The sequence below is a fragment of the Rissa tridactyla genome, chromosome 3, assembly GCF_028500815.1.
Source record: "Rissa tridactyla isolate bRisTri1 chromosome 3, bRisTri1.patW.cur.20221130, whole genome shotgun sequence".
Taxonomy (NCBI): domain Eukaryota; kingdom Metazoa; phylum Chordata; class Aves; order Charadriiformes; family Laridae; genus Rissa; species Rissa tridactyla.
Window position 1 is genome coordinate 61451901 of NC_071468.1, and position 25963 is coordinate 61477863.

The following is a 25963-nucleotide window of genomic DNA, read 5'->3' on the forward strand; positions in this document are numbered from 1 at the left end:
GGTATTATCTCACCGAAAAGCAAGAAACAGCAGGGACAAATGCTACACTTCAAAGGGGCAAACAGTGTTTATTCTACACTCTGTTACACCATTTGCATAGTGAGACATGGATAAAAACACACCACCTGTCCCCATTTCATAGTTGAGACTAATGTGAGATGCAACTTCGCAAATTAAACCATAAAACTTTAAAGGCAGCTGATGTCTTTGAGCAGTGTCTATTCAGAACCCACAGCTGTATGACAGGAATAAAATCTCTTCATCTCCAAGTCCCTCGCTCCCTGTCACCCTGTATTTCAAAGGGTATTTCTCACCCTTCACCTGGGTAAGACGCTGGAACCCGGGGGTTTCCCGGAGGCGAGCCCACCTTCCGCCCGACGTGGGGGACAGCTTTCCGGTTTGCCGGGCAGCGCCTCTCGGGGGGCTGCTTGCGGAGGGCAGCGGCGGGAGGAGAAACCCCCCTCAACCCCCTACCCCCGCCCCCAGCCGCCCTCATGGCTCTCAGCGGCTGGGACCCCGCGGGACGGCGGCGGCTCCGCGCTCCGCGCCTCCCCTCCGCGCAAGAGCCGCCCGGGCTTCTCGGGGCTGGGGCGAAGACACAAGCGCTTGCAGAAGGAGAGGCGGGAGAGGCTCCTCCCAGCGCCAGGTATAAATCGGGGCTGCGGAGTGAGGAGCGGAGCTTGCTCTGCTCCTCGCCCCCGGTTCTGCTCCGGCTCCGGCTCCGGCGCCGCCCGCAGCCGCGGGCCGAGCAGCACCGGCGCCGCTGGACAGCGCCGGCGGCCCCGCGGCAGCGCCCGCCCGGCAGCGGCACCGGAGGGCGCGGGGAGGCGGCCGGACCCCCCCGAGGGCGCTGCCGGGGGCGAGCGAGGGCAGGCTGCGGTCCCGATGGCCGCTGATGCCCCCCGAGGCTGGGGATCTCGCCCTCCTGCCCCCGGGAGAGGGTTTGTGCAAAGGGCTGAGAGGGATTTTTTTACCCCCCCACCCCCGCGGCGGACAGCGCTTCCTCTGCTTTTTTGAGGGGAGAAACCTCGGCAGAGAAAAAGAGGGAGAAGAAAGGCAGGAGGGAAGGGGGAGAAAGTTAGCTGACTCGCAGAGAGGTGAAGCTTTCCAGTGGTTCCCACCGCACTTTGCATTGAAGACTTCCGGTCTGCACGAAGCTGGAGGATGGAGGCAGAGCTGCCATCCGAGCTCACAGCAATGTCCCTCGGGGGAAATGGAAGCTCCCAGCTGGTGCCAGACACAGCTCTGATGCCCCCATCACGGGGTACAGCCATGTTCATTATCCGTTGTGTGATCCCTTCGCTTTACTTGCTCATCATCACTGTGGGCTTGCTGGGCAACATCACCCTCATGAAGATCTTCATCTCCAACAGTGCCATGAGGAGCGTGCCCAACATCTTCATCTCTAGCCTCGCTGCTGGCGATCTGCTGCTGCTAGTGACCTGTGTGCCCGTGGACGCCTCCCGGTATTTCTCCGAGGAGTGGCTCTTTGGGGAGGTGGGCTGCAAACTCATCCCTGCTATTCAGCTCACTTCTGTTGGTGTCTCTGTCTTCACCCTCACCACCCTCAGTGCCGACAGGTAGGAAAGCTGGGCTGCCCCTTCGCAGGTCTCTGCAGCTTGGGCTGAGGCTAGCCAGAGCTGGCATGAAAGGTGAAGCACCCCTCTGATAAGTTATCCCTCATTTGCCATCCCCTTATTCCAACTTGTGAGCTGCCCATACTTCTTTCCTCACTGACTGGTGGCAAGTCTGGTTGGTACTAACTTAAGTTAAAGGGTTTCTGAAGATGGGTGAGCCTGGGCCTCCAACTTCCAGGGTGCCAGCTGCAAGAACAGGGTTTAGTCCCGGCTTCTGCACCTCCAGGATGGTCCTGTAACAACCCATGTATTGGAATAGGTTTTAGACCCTAAATATAATCTATGACAAACCACAGGGATATGTGAACAGGCAGCGAGCAGCTTAAACCAAGTCAAGCACAGAGGTGTTTTTAATAGATTTGTTTCTTTCTGCTGAGAAAGTAAGTGCGTGTGTGTGTGTGTGTTTGTGCCCTAGTAGAAGAGCAGGTTACCAGAGGTGACTGCCGGAACTAGTTCAGCCTCTAGGAATTCAGAGGTACCAAACTGTTTTGTTGTGATTGTTAGTCTTAAACTTTTGGTTCAAACTACTCATTTTGGCTTCTTTTGAATTTATAGAAAAAGAAGAAAAAAAAAAAAAGCCCCCAAAACAAACTAGAAAGAAACGCTGCCATCTCTAGTACTTGTCAAATTAGGAAGAAACAAAAAGCTGGACCCCAAACTTTTCCTTTCAACTTGTATAAATGGATACTTAAGGGATTTATAGCAACTGTGTGGCTGTGGACTGTGCTTCAGGCTCTGAAAGACAAAATCTTGCAGGGTAATTGGCAACTTTTAATTAAATGAAATTATCTTCTTTCCCTTAGCTAAACCCTTTCTTTTTTTCCAGCCAAAAATGAAAATGTTTAATTCCTTCTCCATAGGAAATACTCCATTTTCTTTTGTTGGATTTTAAGTCAAACAAGAGCATTACATTGGTGCATGATGTAAAGGCTTGAGTTCAGTAATGTATCTTCACACTTCTAATAACATTTCTTTAAAACTTTTAATCTTTTTTTTTTTTTAAGAGTATAACTGCAATTTATTTCTTTTTTTTTAGCCAATTCAGTAAATCATTTGATTCCACCTGAGAGTAGTCTTCAGTGGCCATCAATTTCAGTGGTGTTTGAATTAGGACCTAAAATACTTGTGTATAAAGACTTTGTAGCATATGAAAATGGACTATATTTTTGAAGAAGAGCTTGACAATCATAAAGTGAACTCCTGTAACTCCCTGATTACCTCAGTTAAAGAGTATGTTAAAAACTGTCTTTGCAGAGTCAAGCAAACCTTGCAGTTTTCTTTCTGCTCTATTTCCACTGTTTAAAAGTGAAATTGTAGTATTTTATTTGAAAAGGGAAGAAGTTATTTGCAGAGGAGATCATATCTCTAGTGAATTATAATGTGAGGGAATGCTGGTCATTTAATGTTTAAGGAGTCATTTACTTTTCATATAGCTTTGGAGCATTCATTTTTTTGCTTTTTCCATATAATTTTATAGCCTTCTTTTAATATCAGTAAAGATTCAAGAAGTAATAATGCTGAATCTGTTTACACTGAACGCATTTAGAATTACACATCCTAGAAAACAGCTACAGATGGTGTGCTGTGACCACATAAGCTCATAATAAATAGGTTTCTACAGCATTTTGGAGTCCACAGTATTTACAAATATCAGAAATGGCTATAGTAAGAATACCCTGTTTCTTTACCCTCTTATATTTTCTATATATATGGAATATATATATAGAATATATATATCTATAACTACTATAATATATATATTATAGTAGTTATATTTTCAGTTACTGAGAACAAAACCCATCTCTTTTTCAGTCAGAAGAGCACCCACTGGCTTCAGAGACCCATGCCTTATCTGCTAGGGACCCAAGTCACCTCTGAGTGACGCTGGCTGGACTCTCAGTGGAGTTCAGGTTCGACTCAGGTCTACTTTTTTGTATGACACTTGAATTGAACCAAAGGGGTGTCACTAGTGTGGAGAGGTTTTTGTCACACTGATTTGTAGCCAGATCCTGATGTCTGTCATCTCGACTAGATTCCGTTACAGGGAAGGGGAAACTGTACGTGTAATTACTCTGGCAGATCAGAAGTGGTGGCAGCATCCTGCACCTAAGAGGTGCTGAGGAGGTGAGGCCTGGCTGGGGGCAGTGTTTTCTCCAGATAAGCAAATCTAGCATTGCATGTTAGCAGTGTGGAAGCAGTGATATCGCTAAAAAGGCTCCAGTATAATCCAGAGCCTTTTTGGTCTGGTATACAATGTCTTCTCAGCGACCCCTTCTTTCAGAGGTAATACTTGAAGTATGTTTTAATATATGATCATTAAAGCTTTTCCTGCTTTTTACTCCCTATTACTACAGGACTGTATAGAACTCCAGACACTGATTACACTAAGGAACATATTTATAAATATTTATAAATATATTCTAAATATGTTTTTAGAGTTCTTTATAATGTGCCTACATTAATTAGGATAAGGGAGGTTGCCTTGGTTTCCACAGTGTAATTAGCACTTATTGTTTATGTGGAAATTTTGCATGGCAAATTACACATATATGATACATTTAACAACAACAGCTACAGAAGCAATAAACTCTGAATGATCGTTACTTACAAACTGAAGCTATAAGGAAGAAAAAGTAGTGTTCATTGCATATATATCTTTTCCAAAGTTGCTTTTTTTCATATGGCTTTTTGTCACAGAAGTCCCTCTCAGCATCACTAGTGCTTTCAGTGTGACAAATGTGCACCTTCTATCTGGAAGCTTCATTATCTAGTACTGACATTATTTGAGTTTTGGTTTGTAGGTTTTTTGTGTCTTTTTTTTTTTTTTTTTTTTGTGTGCGTACAAACATGATATGTAATTTGTAACAGTGCTTCCCAGACTTCCCTAGAGTACACGTGCAGATTGAAATTGGCAGCACACAGCGGATCTGCCCAAGATCTGCCCATCCCCATCCCCAGAACAGCAGCTGGTCCCATCAAACAGCCCTTCCCACCCTGGAGCTGCTGTGGGTCTGGCTGCCAGGGGTGGGCGGCGGTGCCCTGCTGCAACCCCACACATTTTGGGGCAGAGAGGGGTGGGATGTCAGCAGCAGTGGTGGGGACGGTGGCAGCAGTGGTGCCACTGGTTGCACAGAGTGTTGGCATCAGAGGAGGGTTCAATCTCTCTCTCCTCTGGGGTGCAGAGGACAGGACAGCACAGGACCAGTGGTGCTGAGCCAGCCGGCGCCTCTCACTGCCAGGCAGGAGATGCACAGGGACAGCACCCCTGCCCCTCATGGCCACTGCTCCTATTGATTTTCCTCTATTGTGGAGAAACTGGACCGCCTCTAGAAACCTTAATGCTTCTCTGGTTTAAAAAACCAAGAGAAAACAGAGGGTGGATTACAGAAAGAGAAAACCTAATAATTTCAGTGGATGACAAATGAAAAAAGGAAAGGGGGTGAGGGACACAAACGTACAAAACAACAAAAAAAAGGAACTAGGTAGGCCATAAGGCAGAACACCCCCAATAGCACCCAGCACACCTTGAAAGTGCCCGCAGAGCTGGTGCATGATGGCCAGGGGTGCACTTCTTAGAGTGCACTCTTGACGGGACAAGGAATTAAAAACGGGTCCCCTGTCGAGCTTGCTTTTCCAGGGGCCATGGACTGCATGCCATGGAATGTTTTGGCCATGGCTAATGGATGTTGATGAGAAAGTCCCAGGACTTGGTGTAGTCTTGGATAAGGAGGGTAAAAATAAAGAGGTGAGAGAAGTGTAGCCAGAGGGACTGCAGCATGGCACACATGAAGAAAAGGTGCCAGCATCTCCTCGCTGTAGAAAAGGCAGAAGCCAGGGATGAATCTGACTTGAACTATGCCTGACTTGAACCATCCCATGAACTTGTTCACTGCTTCAGGGAGGGTTTTTCCAATTTACCTCCATGGTGGGCCATGCAGTTATCTCAGAATGCAAACTAGGCCCATGGGGCTCCTCACTCTCTTCTCAGGGTGAGAGAACTTGTCATTTTGTGCCTGGGAAGGAATTTAGGGTAAGGAAGTGGAGCACAAGTACAGAAAGGTGTTTCCGAGATGCCTTTCAGAGCCAGAGGGTTGGATAAACTATGTTGTGGAGAGGTGGCTGGAGAAGCTCAGGGGGCAACAGATGCCACAGCGTGCATCTCTGACCATCACGGCATTATTATGTATGCTGATGAAAAGCAATTGTACCCACAAAATGCCAAGAGACCTGGGGTCTGAAGGAATAAATGGCAGCCCCTTAAAACAACTTTAGATTTGTCTCGCATAGTCTTTCCTTTTCTCTGTGGCCATCATTTATGCCTGATTTTTTTGTGTGATCTGTAGAAATAGGATTAAATTTAATTCTGCTACTTATTCTAGATTGAATTTTCTTTCTAGTGAAGGGTTTAAATGTGTTAGCTCACATACAGTCCTGCTGCACTCTAATGAAGACAGTGAAGCTAAGCAATGGAACAACTGGCCCTACTACAATTGAAATAGCATCTTCTTTGTATTCTTCCTAAAAATGTGACAGAAAGACACCATTGCTGAGACAAATACTTGCTTAACCAGGTAACAAAGTTATTTTTCATTAGTGCCATTCCTTTTAATAATTCTTAATAACAAAGGACTTCAAAAATTTACATTCATACTGAAATAACTAAATACAGTGCCTAACTGAGATGCTTAAAATATAGTCTATAGATTTGCATAGCTAAACTGTTTGATCCTTTTTTTGTTTGTTTGTTTTACTTCTTTATTTATTTACTTTGATTTTTGAAGATTGCAATCTGTATTTTAAAAAGTGTAAAAAGAGTCAAAAACGTTTTGTGCAGGTTTATATCTATGTGCTGACTTCTAACTACAACTGATAACAGCCATTCTGGCTCAGTTGCGTGCCTACTGTCTCCTACTTTTTTGGAAACTCAGGAAATGTTTTGAAGACATTCACAAGTGTGAAAAGGTGCCCTAGTGACTACTTTAGGATTTTTCATTATTAAGGTGACCCTTAATAAAAATGTCTTATTTACTTTTCTTCAGAATTTATTTAAAGCTTCTTCTCTTGTTACGTCAGGTGCTGATTCAGGCTGAAATACAGTGATTGGAGACCTCTAAAATCCTCGTTTCTTATTACATGTAGTGGAGTAGGTGAAGCAGGGAAGTGGACATGATTTCCTTTTGAGCTTTGATAGCTGTCATTCAGGGACTAAAGAGCCTTGACAAAGAAAGTAGTATTAAATGACATCCTGAAAATTACCTATAATTAACCAAAGAACAAAGAAAAAATAATCAAAAGTAAAATGAAAGACTGCCTGTATAAAAGAAAAACAATGCCTTTACTGTATATAGTAGATGGGAAAACAAAATTATATGGAACCAGTAGAACTATGAAATCTATATGTATATATCTTAGAAACCCTAACACTTGAGGTAAATCTATTGAATGAGTGACTTACTGAAGTACTTTAAAAGAAATGATGGTCTAGATGTTTCTCTCACTGTAGGCTGTAGCAATGTGGTTATAATTATGTGATAGCAGGCAAAGTAAAAGAAATTTAAGAGAGATTGGGCAGGCTTTGTCTCTCATGTTTTTTTCAGCTCATCCTTTACTTTGTATGTGCAAACTTGACTCACAAAATAAAGCTTGCCAGAAAGCTTGTCTTGATGAAACTCTGACATATTTTGTCAGGAGCAATCCTTTTTGCCAAGTGAAACAGTGAATCCTGTTCTCACCTGTCCCCACCCCAAAATGTTCTAGTTCGTTTGTAATCATTCCTACAGCTAAAAGGAATATGATGGAAAACACTCCAGAAAGAAAAAAAGGATGGGGAAAAAACCCCACAGGAGGAATTGTATGTCTGGAGTAGATGAAGGGATTATCTATTTTAGGGTAAATTTGCCCAAGTCCAGGAATTCAAATCAGCTGTTGGAGAAGTTCCTCTTGTGGCCATCTTTCCACAGATGAAAGTGATTTCTCAGCAAATAACATTTCACTGCCAAGTTAGGCAAATTTTTCTCTATCTTCATACAGACACGTGCCTCTGTTAAACTCCTGCCTTTGTCCGTGTGTCCTGTGCGTGCTCGTCAACTCATAAGGAAACAGCTTAGTCCTGAGGATGGTGAAGTGAGAAATGGCTGCGGTGCTTGCCTTAGCCAGTGATAGATGCAATGCCTGTGTTGTGCTGGCAGCAGCCAACTTTGCTTTGATTAAAGCAAATGCCCGCGTCCGATAGCCTTTCGTAGGTTGTAACCTAAACCCTAAGAAACTTACAAAACTGTTCCTCCTGTTTCCTGTTTCTTTGATCTGTTCAGTAAAAGCCTGTGCCTGTGGCAGGCAAAAAAGCTGCTAAATAGCAGATCCAACTGAATTCTTACCAAGCAGGCCTGAACGTAAATCTTCATATGTTTATTTTGTTTGTCTGTCCCCATAACATGATTTAAGTGCAAAATTACAACGGAAGTTGCAAATGAAATTGAACAGGAAACAAGTTTGAAGGTGACAGAGTGAAGCGTTCTAAGATGATAATTGTCATGGTTTGGGCTGGTCTGGCCACTAAAATTTATACTGAAGCAAATAAATGAAGTTGCAGATTTTTGAATTTAGAAATTAGAGATTTTGGCTGTAGATTCTCAAATGGCAAAATCTAAGTCTCTTCCAGATACATTAACCGAGGTTTGGTTATTTAATTCTTCCCGGCTTGAAACATTTCTGAAAATCATCTGACCACGTAATGTTCTCAATAGTTATGTTGTCTGCCATGGCATGGACTATTACTGATTTCATAAAGGAAATGGGAGGAATGATTTTGTAACAGCAACAATTTTATAAAGGTAAACTGTCACTGAGCATATTTTACACTCGGTATTTCTGCTTCCAGGCACTTTAGTTTCTGTAAATGATATTTTTATTGACCTTCTGCTCTAGCAGTGATGATTTTATGAAATCTTCTTCATTCAAACATGCATGGATATAATTGCTGGAAGACATGCAGTAAATATATGGCAGATATGCAGACAAGCATGCATTTCTGTCTCATCAGTCTAAAGGCAGGGATATCAATGGGGTTTGGATCAAGGCCATTTGAGGAAATGTTTCTCTTTCCTGAAACTCCTTTGGCCCTTCAAGGTTCAAAATACGAGCTCTGAAAGAATAAGACAAGACTAGGTGTGGTTTTCTAAGATTTTTTCTTACAATAGGATTATAGTGAGGAAGAAGTAATACGACTAATGGAGAGCAGAGCACTAGGGAACAAAGTCAAACAGTACATAAACTCGTCTAGGCTACATATTGCAATGCTTACCCTCTAACCTAAGTGTTGACTTTCCCTCCTCCTGTCCACCCATCCTGAGCAGAATGCAAAATCCAGAATTCCAAATTAGTGTGGGAATGATGTAAAAGCTCCAGAAAGGCAATAAAAGCAAAGTGAATACTCATGCTGAACTTCTTTTTACTTCCCGGTGGGAAATGCTACATCCAAGTGTTACGACGCAGCCCAGTAAGAATAAGATTCTCTCTTCACTGATGAAATGTTAATTTTGAGCCACTGTCTAGCAGGCCTGGGCAATGACCAGGCTGAATGAATGCTTTATTTTTTTCTTGGCGATGAAGGTACAAGAGCTGCCTTTGCCACAAGTGCTTTGTGAAGGCTAATGACTTCAGTGTGCTCCAGCCATTACTTAAACACAGCTTTGAGATCAGGCTCCTCAGCTTTGCAGTGCTTAGTTTCAGGATCCAAATGAAGCCTACGTGCAAACTGAGTCGGTCTGGTCAGGGGAGCTCCAGGCATGCACACCAGGGGAAATACAGCGACTTGCATAATTTAAAAGTCAAGAAAGAAGGGGCACAGTGGGCTGGGATAGGCCAGCCATTGCACAAGGCTTATGGGTGGTGTTCTTGGGACCAGGCACCTGAAAATGTGTGGTTTTTGCTATGCACATGTGTTCATATACACATATATATTCACTCATATATGTTTCATATATGTATGCACAAAAACATATTCAGCAGTGCCAAAACATAGGCCTGAGCATGGGACGTCAACCACTTGTGAAATTGTTATTAGAGCAGCCCACGGTATGGTTTTGACCTGATTCAATAAATACTCTCCTAAACAATTTCTAGGCATGATTCAGCATTAAACACATTAAACATTAAATCACTAAAGGTTATGAACAGAAGTGTTGTTTTGATGTGGTGGTCTTGTATTGGGAGGTTAAAGAGTTTAATGGGATGGTCACGGTTGTCCAGCCAATGCCAACTGGCCTCCAGGTTGAAGAATAGAGACTGGCACTGTTTAGTTTGCTAATATACACTTAGCATACATTTTTTGTTAGATTTAGCTCCTGATCCCCTTCCCCATCCCTTCCCCATCCCTTCCCTTCCCTTCCCTTCCCTTCCCTTCCCTTCCCGGACATATTTGTCTGTCCTAAAATATGTAAAAATATGTTCATCAGTGACTCTTGGCATTATCCAACTTATATATAAATCTACTGGGAATACTGACATAAATGAATGCTTCTGAATAGCAGTCAGTGAAACAATTTACTATTATTGCTCTCAGGAGGAGAATTGAACAAATTAATTATGGTACTTTTAACTAGTGCAGTTATAAGTAAATGGGCTTAGGCAAGTAGAACTAAAAAGCCAGATTGCAGGCAGTGAGTTGCCATTGCAAGATTTGTACTAGCTTGTAAGAAATACAGTTAGCTAATGTGAGATGAACAGCAAGAGAAAAAGTAGCAAGAGAATTAAAAATGAAAAAGAAAAAGAAATTTTCTCCTCTGAAATGCTGGGTAGACAGGACAGGTTATATATTTCCTGTGGGGAAAAAAAACCAAACCCTAGGAAAATTTTCTTTTTATTCTTTTTAGGGAGGAGAAATCACATTCCAAAAGACTAAAACTTTTTTGTTGAAGCCTTATTGATAGTTTTTGGCTCAACAGAGCATATTTCTATAGAGTGGAAAACTTTTTCCACTTTGGAAAATCTTAGGATTTCCCCCCTGAGAAACACAGAACACATACCATCAACATTCAGTTACTTCTGTTTACACATGGTCTGCTAGTTCATTATATTCAGCTATCTGACATCTGAGATGCTCGTTCCTGGTAAATGCAGTTTTCTGCATAAGACAGAAGCATAGAACAAAAATGTTGTGACTAACTATATAAAGAAAGAAGAAATCTACTTTAAATTGAATGAATTTAGAGGAATAAAATACAATAAATGCAAATCAGACTATTTGTGTGTTGTGAAAGAAGTTTCCACAACACTGGACATCAAAAGATTCCACATTGTTCTCAGCTAGATAAATTGTTCTCCTCTTGATGATACAACTGGAACTGAGTCAATAGTGCCGCCTATACAAGGAAAAGGGATTTGGCCCCATTCAAAATTTCATTCCACTTCAGTGGAGTAGACTACACCAGGACACGATATTAGTATTTTTAACAAATATTGACCACACAGCCATGTTTCCTATTCAGATATATTTTGATCCTTCTATATTGTGAGGCTAAATGCTGTCTTTTTGTGTTTGAAATCTTCATGCAATGACACAATAAAATGCTAGCATAGAAATGGTTTTAATAAATGACTCCAGTTTGCAGGAAATGCAGTACTGTGACACAGTAACACCACTTAAAACAGACGCTTATGATAAAGCCAATGATACCAACCCCTCCAGATCCAGGATTAAATGCAAATTAAATCAAGTAGTATGGAGTTGCCTTGCCTGAATTAGGCCTTTGCTTGTTTTATGATACTTCATTATTATATTTATCTATTTGCATTGTGATGGCATGTAGGAAACTGGGTGATAAATTAGGGTCCTGTTTGTGGTAGGTGCTATATGAACAGGAACAAGAAGGAAGTGCATGACCAAAAAGGTTCTTAAGTAGATGCAACACAAGATACAGGAACAGAAGTGCAAGGGAATATTGAGACAATTCTGCTTAGAATGGTAGGCTGTAATCATAGTCCAATGGCTGCCTAAGTATTTTCTGGTCATTTTGGTTTTTCTCTTTAATTTGTTTTTGAAGGGCATCACAACAAATTACTCTAGACAAAGAGGTAGCACTGCAATGGAGGGGCAGCTTAGGACTAATCACGAATCAGCTTCTTTTGAAATCAAGTGTGTGGGAGGGGAATAGCATTGGAGACTCAGCAGAGACAGGAGCAGAGCTTCCCATACCAATTGTGAGCTGAGAAATACATTTACAAAGGCCTTTGAAAACAAAGGCTGGGAGGACCAGATAAGCTATACTGGAGTTTATAAGGTAACAGCAGGTTATAACTCTGGAGGAAGAGGGTGTTCTTTCTTTCGTCAATTTTTTGGGTTGTATGGAAGGGAGGAGATTGCTTTATAATGAAAATACACTATAAAACCAAAACCAATATCTGCAGAACGGGCACCTTTGTGCTTGTTTCTGTTGGCAGAAACCACAGCTTTAAAGAAAGGAAACTTGTTATGAAAGTATTTCCTGAGTTGGGGTGCCTTTGTCAGCAGTGATAATGATAGAGGACGTAGGAAGACAGAATTTACATGAGGGCTTTTAATTAAAACCAAATGCAATTTATAATTATTTCCTGGTCTTCATGGCAACCTATAATTTTCTTTTTTTCATCAGGGAAGTAACAGAAAAGATGAATTTTGCTTACAAATTTGACTAAATAATTTGCCCCTTTACTCTGATTCACCAGTGTTCTTTTACTGACAGGAAATATGCACTTTGTCATTCGAAGGGTTGGTTGTATGTTTTAGCCTTACACTGGTTTTATACAAAGGAAGAGGCTGGGTGTTCATTTTGGCAACACTTCTAATTTCACTCAGTTTACATTTGATTTTATCTGTAGCCTGTCTCTTTTTACTCTATTTCTTTTCAGAGGTATAAACAAGATGACAGATTTTGTGAAGCACTTTTAGTGCCTTTTCCTTCCCATTGATGCTGAGTACTGTGCAGGGCTGAGTCCTAGAAAGAAGAGTGCCACCTTGCAATCAGCTGAAGTAGCAAGTAGAATTTTGATAGGATTAAAGAAGTGGTTTTTTGGGCTGATCCCAGCTGTTTTTGTGAAAAAGGGCGCTCTGCTCCAATGCCTTCCAACTTGGAGTCAGTCGTAGCTCAGGGGAAAGCATGCTATTTGCTGAAACAGCAATACGTGCCAAGGCACAAATATATGCCACATTTTCTGCTAATGTAAAAGCTTCCGAAAAGATCTCCCATTTAGATATTAATCAAATCAGGCTTTGCGAAAACAATGAATTGTGCATGACATGGTGACTGTCTTGGGTGATAGGGCTGTGGTCAAAATATTTTAAAACACTGCAGTGGGAAAAGAGAGGAAAAAAAATCCGTAGTACAAAATGTAATTTTTACTCAATTCCCCCCTCCCTGCCCCACAAAGTCCCCAAACCAGCTCTTCCCCAGCAATATAGAGTCTTAAAGAAATGAGCAGATGTAAGGACTTGACGTCACCTCAGCTGAATGAAATGAAATAGAAGGTCTGTCTTTATCTAATGAAATCAAGGCAGACAGCAATAGGAAGCAAATTATTGAATAATAAGGTCACAGTTTGTGCTTGGGAGCATTCATGCTTTGTGCAAAATCTTCTACCCTTCCCATGGCAGCATAAAGGATTTCTTTACACGTTGGTGTCCAGGGAGTTTCTCATTATGTGTTAGAAGAAATGGTAAACATAAATTAGTAAAGACAGTTTACTGAGTTTAATTTTCTACTCCATAATAAGGGTGAAGACACAGTAAAAATCCTCTCCCTGAATTCAGAGAGGATATCAACATAAATAGCCATTATTTTTAATTATTTAGTGATAAGACAATTTATCACTGTCCTGAGAAAGAGGACTTCAAGGCACATTTCAACTCAAATATTCTCTGAAGAAAACATTTGCTAGGGTATCAAGGCAGTGCTCTGCTCCAGACATTTTCATGGCATAGCCATTTCCACTGTCGGTTTCCAGCAAACTCACTTCTTGCTGCGTGGGGATATGGCTTTTATCCGCAGTTCCTCAAACATCTGCTCAAGGTTTTGAGAGGTTATGACGTACCTATTGGGACCTGCAAATCAGCCATAAAGGGTATTTGGGATCACAGCTCCGTTCTCAGCATTCCCTTCAGCAACTCTGTTATATTTAGCCATAACCTAACCCCAGGTATGTATTTTGACGCCTGTTAATACCCAGGCATGTTTATATTTGTATATGCATGTATATGTATCTACATGCATACATAAGGATTTTTATCACCAAGTAGAGACATCTAAGTTACAGTTCTTCTCACTCGAAGCTCATTGTATAGCTAACAGAGAAAAATAGACACCTCAGAGGGTGATTTAATGCACTTAAACTTGATTCACCCTTTGAAAGAACATCTCCACTGACTAGAAAGAACCTAACATGAATAAAGTTATGTACCTGGAGCATGAATATCTCCTAAATCCCTTCTTCCTATTACACTTTAGATGTTACAGAAAAATCATTTTTCCATTCCTCAAAACCTCTGCAATTTCCAAAAAAACCCCTGCCCATCTCAAATCAGATCAAAACTAGACACAAAAAATCAAGGAAGAAAAAAAAAAAAAAGAACATCAGATAAAGCAAACTTCAAAATTACAACTTGGACAAACTGAAACGTTTTGTTCAATGTTCAGTTTTTATTAAAAACATTAAAACATGTGCTGCTTAGGGACATAGTTTAGTGGTGGACTTGGCATTGTTAGGCTAACGGTTAGACTCGATGATCTTAAAGGTCTTTTCCAACCTGAATGATTCTGTGATTCTACGATTCTATAATTCACATACATTTTGAAAATAAATGTTTTCAAAATAAATTAAAACTCTAAGCAAAACATTTGGGTATCCTTGAAACATTTTTCTCAAAGTATATCTGTCCTTCTAAACCTGACCTTTTCTTGTGGTAAGTTTCACTTTGTATCACCTTCTGCAACGATTTTTTTTTTCTTTTTAACAAAATAATTCCTAACCAGAGGCTACTTCTATTCATTTATTTTACTTTGCTGTAGTGTGATATTTACATTCTCTGCAATACTTCCTGTTTTCATTATAATGGTTATGAAATTATCAATTCTGCAAAGGTTTATATGTAACTATGTATTATGAGACAGTTTCCCAAAACACGGTATAGAGCAGCGGCCTCCAATTGTTTATGTGGAAATGTTTACTCTTTTTAAGAGTTTAATAGTTCTGCATAGGCCATTGGGAATCATTCCTGCCCGACTTTATGAAGATGCTTATATTCTAGGCGTTAGCGTCAGGACAGCATATCAGTGTGCAGAAAGGTGCTGGGGTGGAAAGGCAAGAGCCTCCGTAGCAGTGGTTGGTGCTGGTTTGGCAAGAGGTGGTTAATGCTGGTTATTGCCCCACGCTCCCAGGGGGCTGGTGGAGCCTGAGAGTAGGAAAGCCCATGGTGGTGGGCAGGAGGGAGTCCTGGGCTCTGGGAGACGAGGAGGAAAAACTCTAGTGTGCCTGTGCTGGTATGAGAGTGAGGTGGAAGTATTTAGGTAGAATGTGCATTTGTGGGTTTGCTGGGAGGATTTGGGGAAAGAAAGAGTGGAGTCAGGGCTGCTTCTGTGTTCTCACCAGGCCGGCACAGAACAGGCACCTACAGCTACAGGTTGTATCCGGGGCTCCTTTTGCCATCTCTGGTGGGTGTATATGCAGATGAAGCTAGAGATCTAGAGAATACAAATCTAAGAAAGAATACAAATCTAAGAAAGATTACAAACCCATTGACATTTCAAATAAGAACAAAATATGACATTATTTTAATCAAAGGTATGCAGTGGCCTTATGAATCGCACGTTGCATTTGAAAAGATACCTTTTAATTTGCCTCTGCATTTTGATCAATTTCAGGTACAAAGCAATTGTAAATCCCATGGACATCCAGACCTCCAGTGCAGTGCTATGGACCTGTGTGAAAGCCATTGCCATCTGGGTAGTCTCCATGCTCCTAGCAGTTCCTGAAGCAGTGTTCTCCGAACTGGCCCACATCAATGACACGGACAATGCCACTTTCACAGCATGCATACCATACCCCATGACGGACGACATGCACCCGAAGATCCATTCTGTGATGATTTTCCTTGTGTATTTTCTTATCCCTCTGGCAATTATTAGTATCTACTACTATCATATTGCAAAGAGTTTAATAAAAAGTGCTCACAACATCCCTGGAGAATACAGTGAACATTCCAAAAGACAGGTAAGCATTTTGCTTTTTACATCCTGATGAAAGATTTGTGTGCTGTATACGCTTATAAATTAAAGTACAGGAACTACACTATCCAAATTGTTGGATTTCGTAGAGGATTAGTTCAGTTTCCACATGCATGAATTAAGCTGAGGATTATCTCAAAAATCTCCTTGTTTTCACTATTACTCAGCATTAAACCCAGTGTGTAAATGAATATGAGGAAGGAAAAATATAAATTCAATACCATCAATGCATATTCCTAACAAGAAATGGGATTGGTATGTGTGTTTGTATGTGTTGTTACTGTAACCATTGCTTGCATTCTTACTGGGGAACAATGTTTTTGTAGTTAATGCTGGTGGCTTCACCTGTCTCTATAGGCAGCCATTTTGGGAAGAAATCTTACATGAACTTTTTGAGAATTCTCCCTGTTTCACTGGTGCTTGGAAATGAAAAACCTGACATAGGCAGGGAAAATTTTTCTCGGATCCTTAGGGGATCTAAGTGTGCCCATTGACAGGACAAGGGGTAATGGGCACAAACTTGAGCATAGGAAGTTCCACCTAAACATGAGGAGGAACTTCTTTCCTTTGAGGGTGGCAGAGCACTGGAACAGGCTGCCCAGAGAGGTGGTGGAGTCTCCAACTCTGGAGACATTCAAAACCCGCCTGGACGCGTTCCTGTGCAACCTGCTCTAGGTGACCCTGCTCTGGCAGGGGGGCTGGACTAGGTGATCTCCAGAGGTCCCTTCCAACCCCTACCATTCTGTGATTCTGTAAGTTTCTTCTCAGACTGAGGAGTGATGAAAATATGAACACAGAGCATCAGCTGATTCTTTTTTGGCTTTCTCAGTAGATCTTTCTCGGATACAATCCTGAACTTGCACTTTTCTAATACTCTTTCTATTATAGCTTCTATCAAACTTTTGGTATAGGTTCTGTATAACTTTGAGACAAAGCATTTTGAAATGCCGGACAAAGCCAGCTTCCCTGTAAGGCATAGGAAGCAGTACGATAGCAACAGGCTGTTCATTAGCAGGAACATTTATATACACAAACAACAGCTCTTGCAGAAAAAGTGCCTCAGCTACTTTACAAAAGCATTAATATTGATAGAGGAAAATAATTGTGCCCATTAAAACAATTCGGAAGGTTTTTCTCTGTTAATATTTTAGAAAATACCTTTATACTCACTGAAATCTCCTTGCATAAGTAGCATGTGCATATTCTTCTAAAAAGAAAGACCACATTCCCTCATGTCCTTTTTGCTCAGCACTTCATTTCTACTCTAGCCTGTTTCTTCTCAAAAATGCATACATATTAGCACTTCATGTATTATTTTATTTTCCTGTGAAATATATAAAGCCTTTGGCTGAACCCTCAGGGTGGAAACAATATATAATTTATATCACATTTCTGAACCCACATGTATTTTCAAAGTAAGAACATATTTTTTCATACTACGTAGTTTTTTTTTTTCTTTTTGTCAATCTATGAGGCTCTGAAGAATAGAAAATTCCGATGTACTTACATAACTCCCAGCAAGAGGAAGTAAATTCATACTGTCACTATCAACTCACATTTCTTTAGGCCATAGCACAGAAGTGTAGTATTCATCCTATACCTCCGTATGTTTTTGTCTGCCTTTGCAATTTGTCTAAGTGCAAATCCTACCAAATTGGAATGGTAGAGTTTTCGCATCTTTTGTGAATTCTCCACTGGTTTTGGTTTAGATGGAGCCAAGAAAACTACTTACAGATTTATTTCACAGATTTTGAAACACTGTTAGAATAAATCCCCTTGATTTTTTCAGTTTAAAATTGACAGAAAATAGAGCAAAGCCAGAAAACTTTCCTGCCTCTGCAAATTTTCGTGCTTGACATACATAATAAATCTTTTGGGAGGAAAATGCAGAAAGATTCTGGTTCCCTTTTGGTGCCTTCTACCTGGCCAGTTTCTCTCCCTCTCTCAGTGTGGAATCACTGTGTAGGCTGTATCCTGTCAACTTTTCAGCCACTCTCAATATCTACTTTGTAATCCAATTATACTTTAGCACTGCAATTAAGGTATATTTCTTTCATGTCATCTTTGAAGATTAACTGAACCTTTTACCTTACCCTGGAATTACAGTGCTTCAGACTGTGCAATGCAGTTTTGGTGATTTGTCAAGGAGCGAGGTGCAAGCTAAGGCAGTTCAGGCAAAATATGGGGATGTAAGTACCGTTGTATAGCTAACACCCTAGCAATCTCTCTACATTTCATTCAAAATGCCTCTCCATTTCAAAGCCAATGGTTTCTAAATAGCTTTCTAACTAAAGCTAACTTTCAAGCCAAGCGCTGAGATCTCTTCAGAAAAGGTTATGTTTCATGGCATCCTTTGGTGCGTGCTTTCAGGCTAAAAGCCAATGTTTACTTGGGTCATGAATCACTCATGCTGCGTAGGTCATATAGAAAGAGCAACCTTCTGTAACTGCAAACAGATAGGATCTTTCACTGAAAGTAAACTGAAAGGGGGAAAGGAAAGTAAATGAGATAGAAAATGTAATTCAGGCCCTGAAGGAAGCATTTTTACTGGCCTTACTTATGATTGTTGTTAAAGCTAACATAAAATAAAATGCTACATGTTTTAATTAAGTCTGTCATGTGGAGTAGTTCTCTTTGTTGTTGTTCATTTGGGTTCTCTTCATCTTTTTAGATGGAAACTCGGAAACGCCTGGCAAAAATTGTCCTAGTTTTCGTTGGCTTCTTTGCTATCTGCTGGTTTCCTAACCACGTGCTATACATGTACCGATCGTTTAATTACAACGAGATTGATCCGTCGACAGGACATATGGTGGTTACCTTAGTGGCCCGAGTGCTAAGCTTCTGCAACTCTTGTGTCAACCCATTTGCACTGTATTTTCTCAGTGAGAGTTTTAGAAGACATTTCAACAACCAGCTTTGCTGCAGGAAGAAAGCTCAGCAAGAGAGATCTGCCAGCTACTTGCGCAACTCTTCTGCCATTCAAATGAGTTCCCTGAAAAGCAATACCAGGAACACAGTGACTAGCATGACACAACTGAACGGGCACAACTTGAAACAGGAAATGTCATTATGATGTAATAGGTGTGATTTTTGACTGGTGAACAAATTTGAACTTTTTCTTTGCAGTTTGTAACTCATTTTTGGCTATCACACGCTTAGACCATCTGAGTCCTCAGAACAGAGGATCTGTTAAAGTCTGGCCAATCTGAGGTTATTTCACACCTAGTCTTACTTTTAGGTAGAAGTGAAGAGTATGCTTTATTGAGAAAACAAAACTGACTGGCTTTGTATTGTACTTTAAAGGAAATGCTAACGTATGCTTAACATATAAGAAAGAAAAATAATGGTGTGAATATTAGTGTAGCTGATCTCACATTGCTTTAAAAAGTATAGATTTTTGGACCTGAAAAATATGTATTTTTAACTGAATATTGATCCAGGCTTGTGTCTTACTCTAATAGATTTTGCATGATTTTAGCTGTGCTGTGTGTACAAGCATTGTTCATTAAGAGTGGTAGGCATTTTTTGAACCAGTTAAGGAGCCATTGTGGTGCATAAATTCTAATGCCAGACAAAAAAATATTCAAGTATCAAGTGTCAGATATTTACCTCATTTAAATCCACCTCATTTTTCACTTTGGCAGGTGTACAGATGAGAAATTACTTTTTTTGGGATTCTGTTTGCTGTTGAGGTCAGCAGTTTATCCGCTAAAATGACATTCTTTTCATGATTTGTTAACCAAATTTCTCAAAAGAAAAATGTTGTGGGCAATGTGCAGGTTTTCTAGAACTTAGTGTCTGAAAGCTCATTTCTCTGATTTGTTAAGTTTATGATATCTTTGCTTTAGAGTGTCTACATGCTTTATATTTGCTAATACTAACTGATACTAACTGATCTTGCTGATATCAGTACACAGCTAAGAAGGATGCTAAGTGTAATGGGATGACTGAACATTCAAAGAAGTGAAGTTCTGAGTGGCTTTTTCAGAGAGGATCTGTGGCAAGGCTTCCTTTGGCTCAGGGCAGTCTCTGAGTGCAGAACCCATATTACTAACAGAAAAAAGCCAAATATGAAGGATGCCGCGCAGGAACACGCCTAACATACTCTGATCACTAATGGTCATCCAGCCCATGGGACCAGTATAAAATAACTCCCCAGTGATGATTGATATACAGGTAGCTGGCACTTGAGGCTCAGTACCAGCTGTTTTACTGCCTATATCTACTACTCCTCTTGCACACACTGTTTACCAGTCTAAACAGAGCCTAAGTACTGTTGAAAATCTCAATTTTAAAAGACACTTTTTCTTTTCCTGAAGGCTCTTGTGCATAAAGTCAGTGCACTTCTGAAAATCCTATCTGGGCTGACTAAAAGTATTATCAAATGCTTTGGGTTTTCTTTTTGAGACATCCCAGTGCCACGGACAGTGCACAGGTCTTTGTCAGTATTCCCAGGAGAACATTTTCAGCATACATGACCAGTGCAGAGCTGGGATTAAAACAGCAGGGAATGGTGGGTGAGGCTGTAGCTGCCAAATGCTATCCTGTCCAGAATAAATTTACTAGAAGGGCTTACTGCTCTCTCTTTTCATTCACACTCCACTGCGGGGGATAATTTATACAAGGCTTGCAAAGACCACAAGAAAGAAAGTAGTTCAGCTTTACGATGCCTCATTTTGTTTCATTTTTTTTGACTCTTTTTTCCTTTCCATTTTTTTTTTTCTTTTTAAAAATCAGTTCACGTGTCAACACAGGTAGTCAAATAGACACAATGACTGAAGCTTGTTGCTGTGAAAACTTATGTAAGGCCACCCATATAAAAGTTTCTAATCTGTTCCAGGGCTGCACCAGCTTTTGCTGAAAGAGCTGATGGGATCACAGTTGATTTCCCCCTTACACAGCTGTCTGCTGTGAGACTAACCATTCCCCAAGCCAGGTGAGAGGTTAACCGGGGCAGGGTCTGAGCTCTAGAGAGGAGATACTCACTGTGTCCTTCCTTAGGAGAAGGGGCAGTGGTTGCAGACAATGGCACCTTGTGGAAGTAGTTTTTTCTGGCCAGGTCATGAGACAAATGTAATTTTAAATAGCTCTTTCTTGCAAATTGAGTGGAACTGCTCCAGCACAGATCTGTCTCTGTCACAACACTGTAGCCTGTACTTCTGCAGTGACTTCTCTAAGGTGAACAATAGAAAGTACACTAGAAATTTAGATTGGATTTTAGAATTAGTTGCTAGTTTTATAATTTCAAGATCTGAAGTGATAATACCGCGTAGCAGTTTATAGTTCCTTTTGTCCTTATTGATGCACTTGCTCTTAATTTAGTTCTATTTGTAACTCTGTGTAACCAGCTGAAGTTCAAAATTTCTTTCCCAGTTCACGTACCTTCAAGGCTAGAACCTTACCCCGATTTTTAAAGCAAGAAGTTACATTGATAGAATCGGTACATGATTTTAGCTAATTACCTGAAAAAAATCCCCAGTTGTTAGCACTCAACAGCAGATTTAAGCAGCAGATTTGCGGTCTGAATGTCAGTCAGCGTGGTCCAGCTGGTGAGACCTATAGTATGTAATGTAAAGTTGTGTGTGGCATTCAAATGACAAAATTTGTGAAGTTCAGCGTGGACTAGCTCCATCATGCCTGCCCTAGCTGACTGCAGTAGCCCTGTGGCTTCAGTGGCTCCTTGGAAGACTTAACACAAAGGAGCAGATTGCCATGATCTTGTAAACCTATCTGTAATTGTTTAGGAAGTTGTCATCCATAACTGCCTAAAGCTGCCTCATCCCCTTTTTTCTCCATTTCGTCTCCTCTTCTACCCCTCCATGCCTTAATTCCATGTGAGCCCACAAGTTCTCAGAACTCCTCTTTAATTTTATGCCACCAATTCCTCCTGGATGCCAGCCAGAGTTTTAGATTCCTCTGCTCTGATCAGTCTTGAAAAATTTTTACTCCTGGATATTTTACACCCACAAAACACAAAACTTAAGGCCTTCCTTTCTCAGTTCTCAATGGTCATCATTGACTGTGATCAAGTTGCCCTTTTATTTCTGCTTTTTTTTTTTCTGGTTCCCTGCTTCTCATTTTGTTTGGCAATCTCTCTACACGGCATAACATTTCAGAGGCCTTCTAAATCCATTGTATTTTCTATTTCCTGAAGGCATTTGTCTGATGTGGACATTACCAGATGATACAGGTACCCTACTGGAAAAATAATAATCTAATTTATAGTAGATGTGATGCTTGTGTTTGATTTACGCTCTTCTCCCAGTGTCTTAAATTGCTATGTGTGGTATGGACAGCATGAGCCTGCCTTCTGGCAGAAGTGCAAGCTACAGCCTGTTCTTTTTCGTTGTGTGGGAAAGTATTCCCAGGTAGACAATAACTCCCTCTTGTCAGGAAATCTGCACAATTTTGGTTCGTTATTTCCCAGGCCTAATACTCAAAGCCTGTTTTGTGTAAGTAACCTAAATTGTATATGCCTCCTCTCAAATTCTTGTAGCATGGTGCAAGGGAATTAGTTAATCTGTGCGGAGCTTTATGTTGCTAACCCAATATGCACATTTTGGAAGTGTCTGTTACTGTTCACATTGTATACAAGTACAGCTGTACGTATGATGCTATTTCCAAACAACACTGCTTGCTAACAATTAAAAAAAATGATTGTAGAATCCATTATATGAAGTATTTTCTTTGAACTCTGTAGTCAAAGAAACAAAGAGAATCTGTAAATGAGAGTGTGTCAACTTTTCAAGTACTACATTGAGATCTATGCCAAAATGATTGTTAAAATGCCATTTGATTATTTTTTTTTCTGTTGTGAAAACTTATTTCAGAAACATCAGTTCTTTTCTATCACTCTTCTGACTTTTGAGTTGGTTTCTTTCAATAATATTTTTGCAACTATTGAGAAAACTACCGTCTCTTCTCACAGTCTCTGAAAAATGAGAGAATAGAGGTAATTACTGCTTCCTCTGTGTAAGACTTCTTATTTTCAAGACTAGAACTAGCACAAAATAAGTCTGATAGCATCTTGTCACCCCACTCTGCCTGTAAAAGAAACGTTACAATGCTGAATCCTGAAGTGTCAGTATGTTTGAATTCTCAACAGACTTGAAGTACCTCATTTAGCATTACAGTGTGAAGTGATAGTTGTCTTCAACAAAGACACTTTGGTTACAATACAGAACAATGTCTTTACTTTTCACAACACACCTGCCCCATGGATATTTTTCTTAACTCAGACAAAAGAGACTCACAGAAATATAAGCACAGGAAGAGTCAATTTAGGAGTAAGAGAGAAAAAGGCTTTCTCATAATTTAAACAGTTTTACATTAAGTTGAAGATTTGCAGTGTTGATTTCCAGTACCCGTTTCTTTCTTCACTTATTTCTAAAATAAGAGTCTGTTGCACAATAGTCAACTTTTCAATGAAATCACAACTCAACCTCACAAAATCACCAGATGCCTTTGAAAACCCACCTACATATTTGCAGTACTTGTAACAATCACAGGGCTCTACACAGACGCTTGCTGTTACCTGCTGCTGGCTTCTTGCTTCTTTCTGGTACCGTGATGAATATTCTCGTCCTTCTGCCTGTGTGAGGCTAGAGGGGCCCCGTCCGCTGTGCCAGAAGCGGGTATGGGAGGAGGAAGAATGAGAACAAGGACAGACCAAAAAGGTGTGTCTTCAAATGGTCTTTGCTGGCTCAAAGATTGCCAGCATGACTGCATTTTGGCAAACAGGGTCTGAAAACATAGACGTTTTAGTAGGGCAGGGGTCCCTTGGGATCTGGATGAGAAAGACATCTGAAAATGTGCATGCTATAGCTCAAGAGCTGTAGCTTCCCAAAGAAGTTTTATATTTCAAGCCATAGAAATATACAACAGCGGTAGAACCAAGTACAATTCACAAGTACATTCAGACACTTCTGGGGTTGGTCCTGCTCCAGAGGAGGGAAGGGGGAAGTCTGACTGAAGTATTTGGCTCTGTGTATTTACATTATGACACATTTTGCAGCCATTAAACTGGTGGGTTGGCACCAAAAGTATGGTGCAGGTTGCTTAGACACACCTGCTTTTGATTTCTCACTTAATTTAGAAAATTGTCTAATTCAATTTTGAAAAGTTGCCTTAATTTCTAATTGTTTCTGACTCCCAATAATACTATTGCTGTCTTAGTGACTAGCAACAACGTAGAAGAATTGTGTTTGCTTTTAACAAACATCTATTAATGACTTTTATGACCTAAGTCAACAGGAAAATAGCAATATACTGGAGATGAATATGTTCTTTTTTCTTTTAGAGAGTATAGTTGAGGATTGTCAGTATAGAAGGCAAATTAAAGAAGTTTGGATTTTGTATTACAACATCATACAGTTAGTAAATTTCTATAGCATTGATTTCAAACCAAGAAGATCTAATACATGGCCATGCTTAACTAATCTGGTGAATTGTTTTTAATCTATGAGGAGAGAGATTTTATTACTTCATTCTTAAAACGGGGGGAGTAATTTGTGAGTCAGAAGCTCTGTGTCGTTTCTGTCTCAGTGCACTACAAATTCACTTTGCAGTGCATGTTTGATTCAGAAAAGACACTTCTATCCAGTGAACACAAGAAGGTATTAATGCTCTCTCTCTCCCAAGAGAGATGGTACCGTAGCATAGCTGTTTTTAACCCTTCCGGATTTTGAGCTTCTCCATGAACCTGTCTATTACTGCTTCCCAGTGCCTACAGACTGTGTTTCCCATCCATCTCCAGCAGTCTACCTCCAGCAGACCTAGCGTGTGGGTGGGCTGCAACTGCTGCCTTAGCTACCGTAAAGCTGGAGGGTCCCATCTCCATGGCATCTGAGCCAATATATCCTTGTTGACATTAACAATTTTGCAACACCTTGCTCTATAGCAGACAGCCCTTCCAGCATTTGTACCAGGTAGTACTTACCTGCCTGTCACATAAGGCCCTTCTCATTTCTGTCCTCTCAGCATCTTCTCATTTCATGCCCGTGGCAAGTAGCAGCCACCTTCTCACAGTATCTGGGGATTGGAAAGGGAGAGACAGGAAAAGGATGAGAAAGAGGTGTTTCAGATGTACCCTATAGATGCTTGTCCAATCAGCTCCACCACAGGTGAACATCTTTGGAAAGCTAGCTGTGCTTTATATAGCTGACTCTGGTCCATCTGAACTACTAATAAAAACATCATATATATTTTAGGCATAAAAGGTAAGTGCCTGAGAGCCCCTTGTGCCTTCTGTCCATGCATTGCAACTGTCATTCCTCTCGCTGCAAACCCCAGACTTACATGAAACCTGTAAGCACATCCCAAGATTTGTCTCCTATTGCTGAAACTCTGCAGCACCTGGCCTGGACAACTAGCCCTTGCCTGAGTGCCATGACCGTTGTTGTCAGAGCACCCCTATTCCCAGCAGCATGTACAGCCTTTTTGCAGAGCTCTGCACGGCTGTGCACAGCCTTTTGCCCGGGCTGAGCTGGAGGGTGCATTCCAACCTTATGTTATGCATAGCCTAGGACTATTTCTGTATTTCAAGAGCTGTGGGAGTCTGGAGTTATACTTAGAGCTAAGGGTAGATGATCTCAAGACAATGAAATAAAATCAATATGATCTAAAAGCATTGCCAGTTCTAAAATGGCAAAGTACCCTTACCTTCAAGCATCGCAATATCTGAAACTAAATGCTGCCCAAGCCCCCATAGGCTTTGCTGGTCCGGGAGCAGAGTTATCTAATTTCTGTAACAGTGCAGCCATTTCAGAAAAGCACAGCACATATTTGGGTGGGCTCGTGAGCCTACAGCAGCTTCTCCGATCTGATCCTGTAGCTGCAGGGAATGGAGCCGTCAGCGGCAGGGGAAGTATCCGTAGGAGAGAATGCCAGCAATGGCAAATATTACTGTGCACTGTCTCAGTTAAATGCTTCTCCCATGTCTAGACACTGTTTGCGTTCATTGCCTCTCCAGGCAGACAGATGCGTGCGCCATGTTTCATCATGACCATGTTCCTATAGATTCAACAAAGAAAGCCCAGGGACTGCAGCAGTGCTCCACTCAGTGAAGGAATGACA

The 25963-nt window shown here is 40.9% G+C and overlaps 1 protein-coding gene across 1 annotated transcript; it reads left to right on the top strand.

Annotated features, from left to right (window-relative positions):
* Nucleotides 1-1164: 1164 nt before the first annotated feature.
* Nucleotides 1165-18962, top strand: NMBR (neuromedin B receptor). The gene is made up of 3 exons (XM_054196164.1): nt 1165-1580; nt 15527-15875; nt 18561-18962. Exons 1-3 carry the CDS (start codon nt 1165-1167, stop codon nt 18960-18962), a joined length of 1167 nt encoding a protein of 388 aa, XP_054052139.1.
* Nucleotides 18963-25963: the final 7001 nt, after the last annotated feature.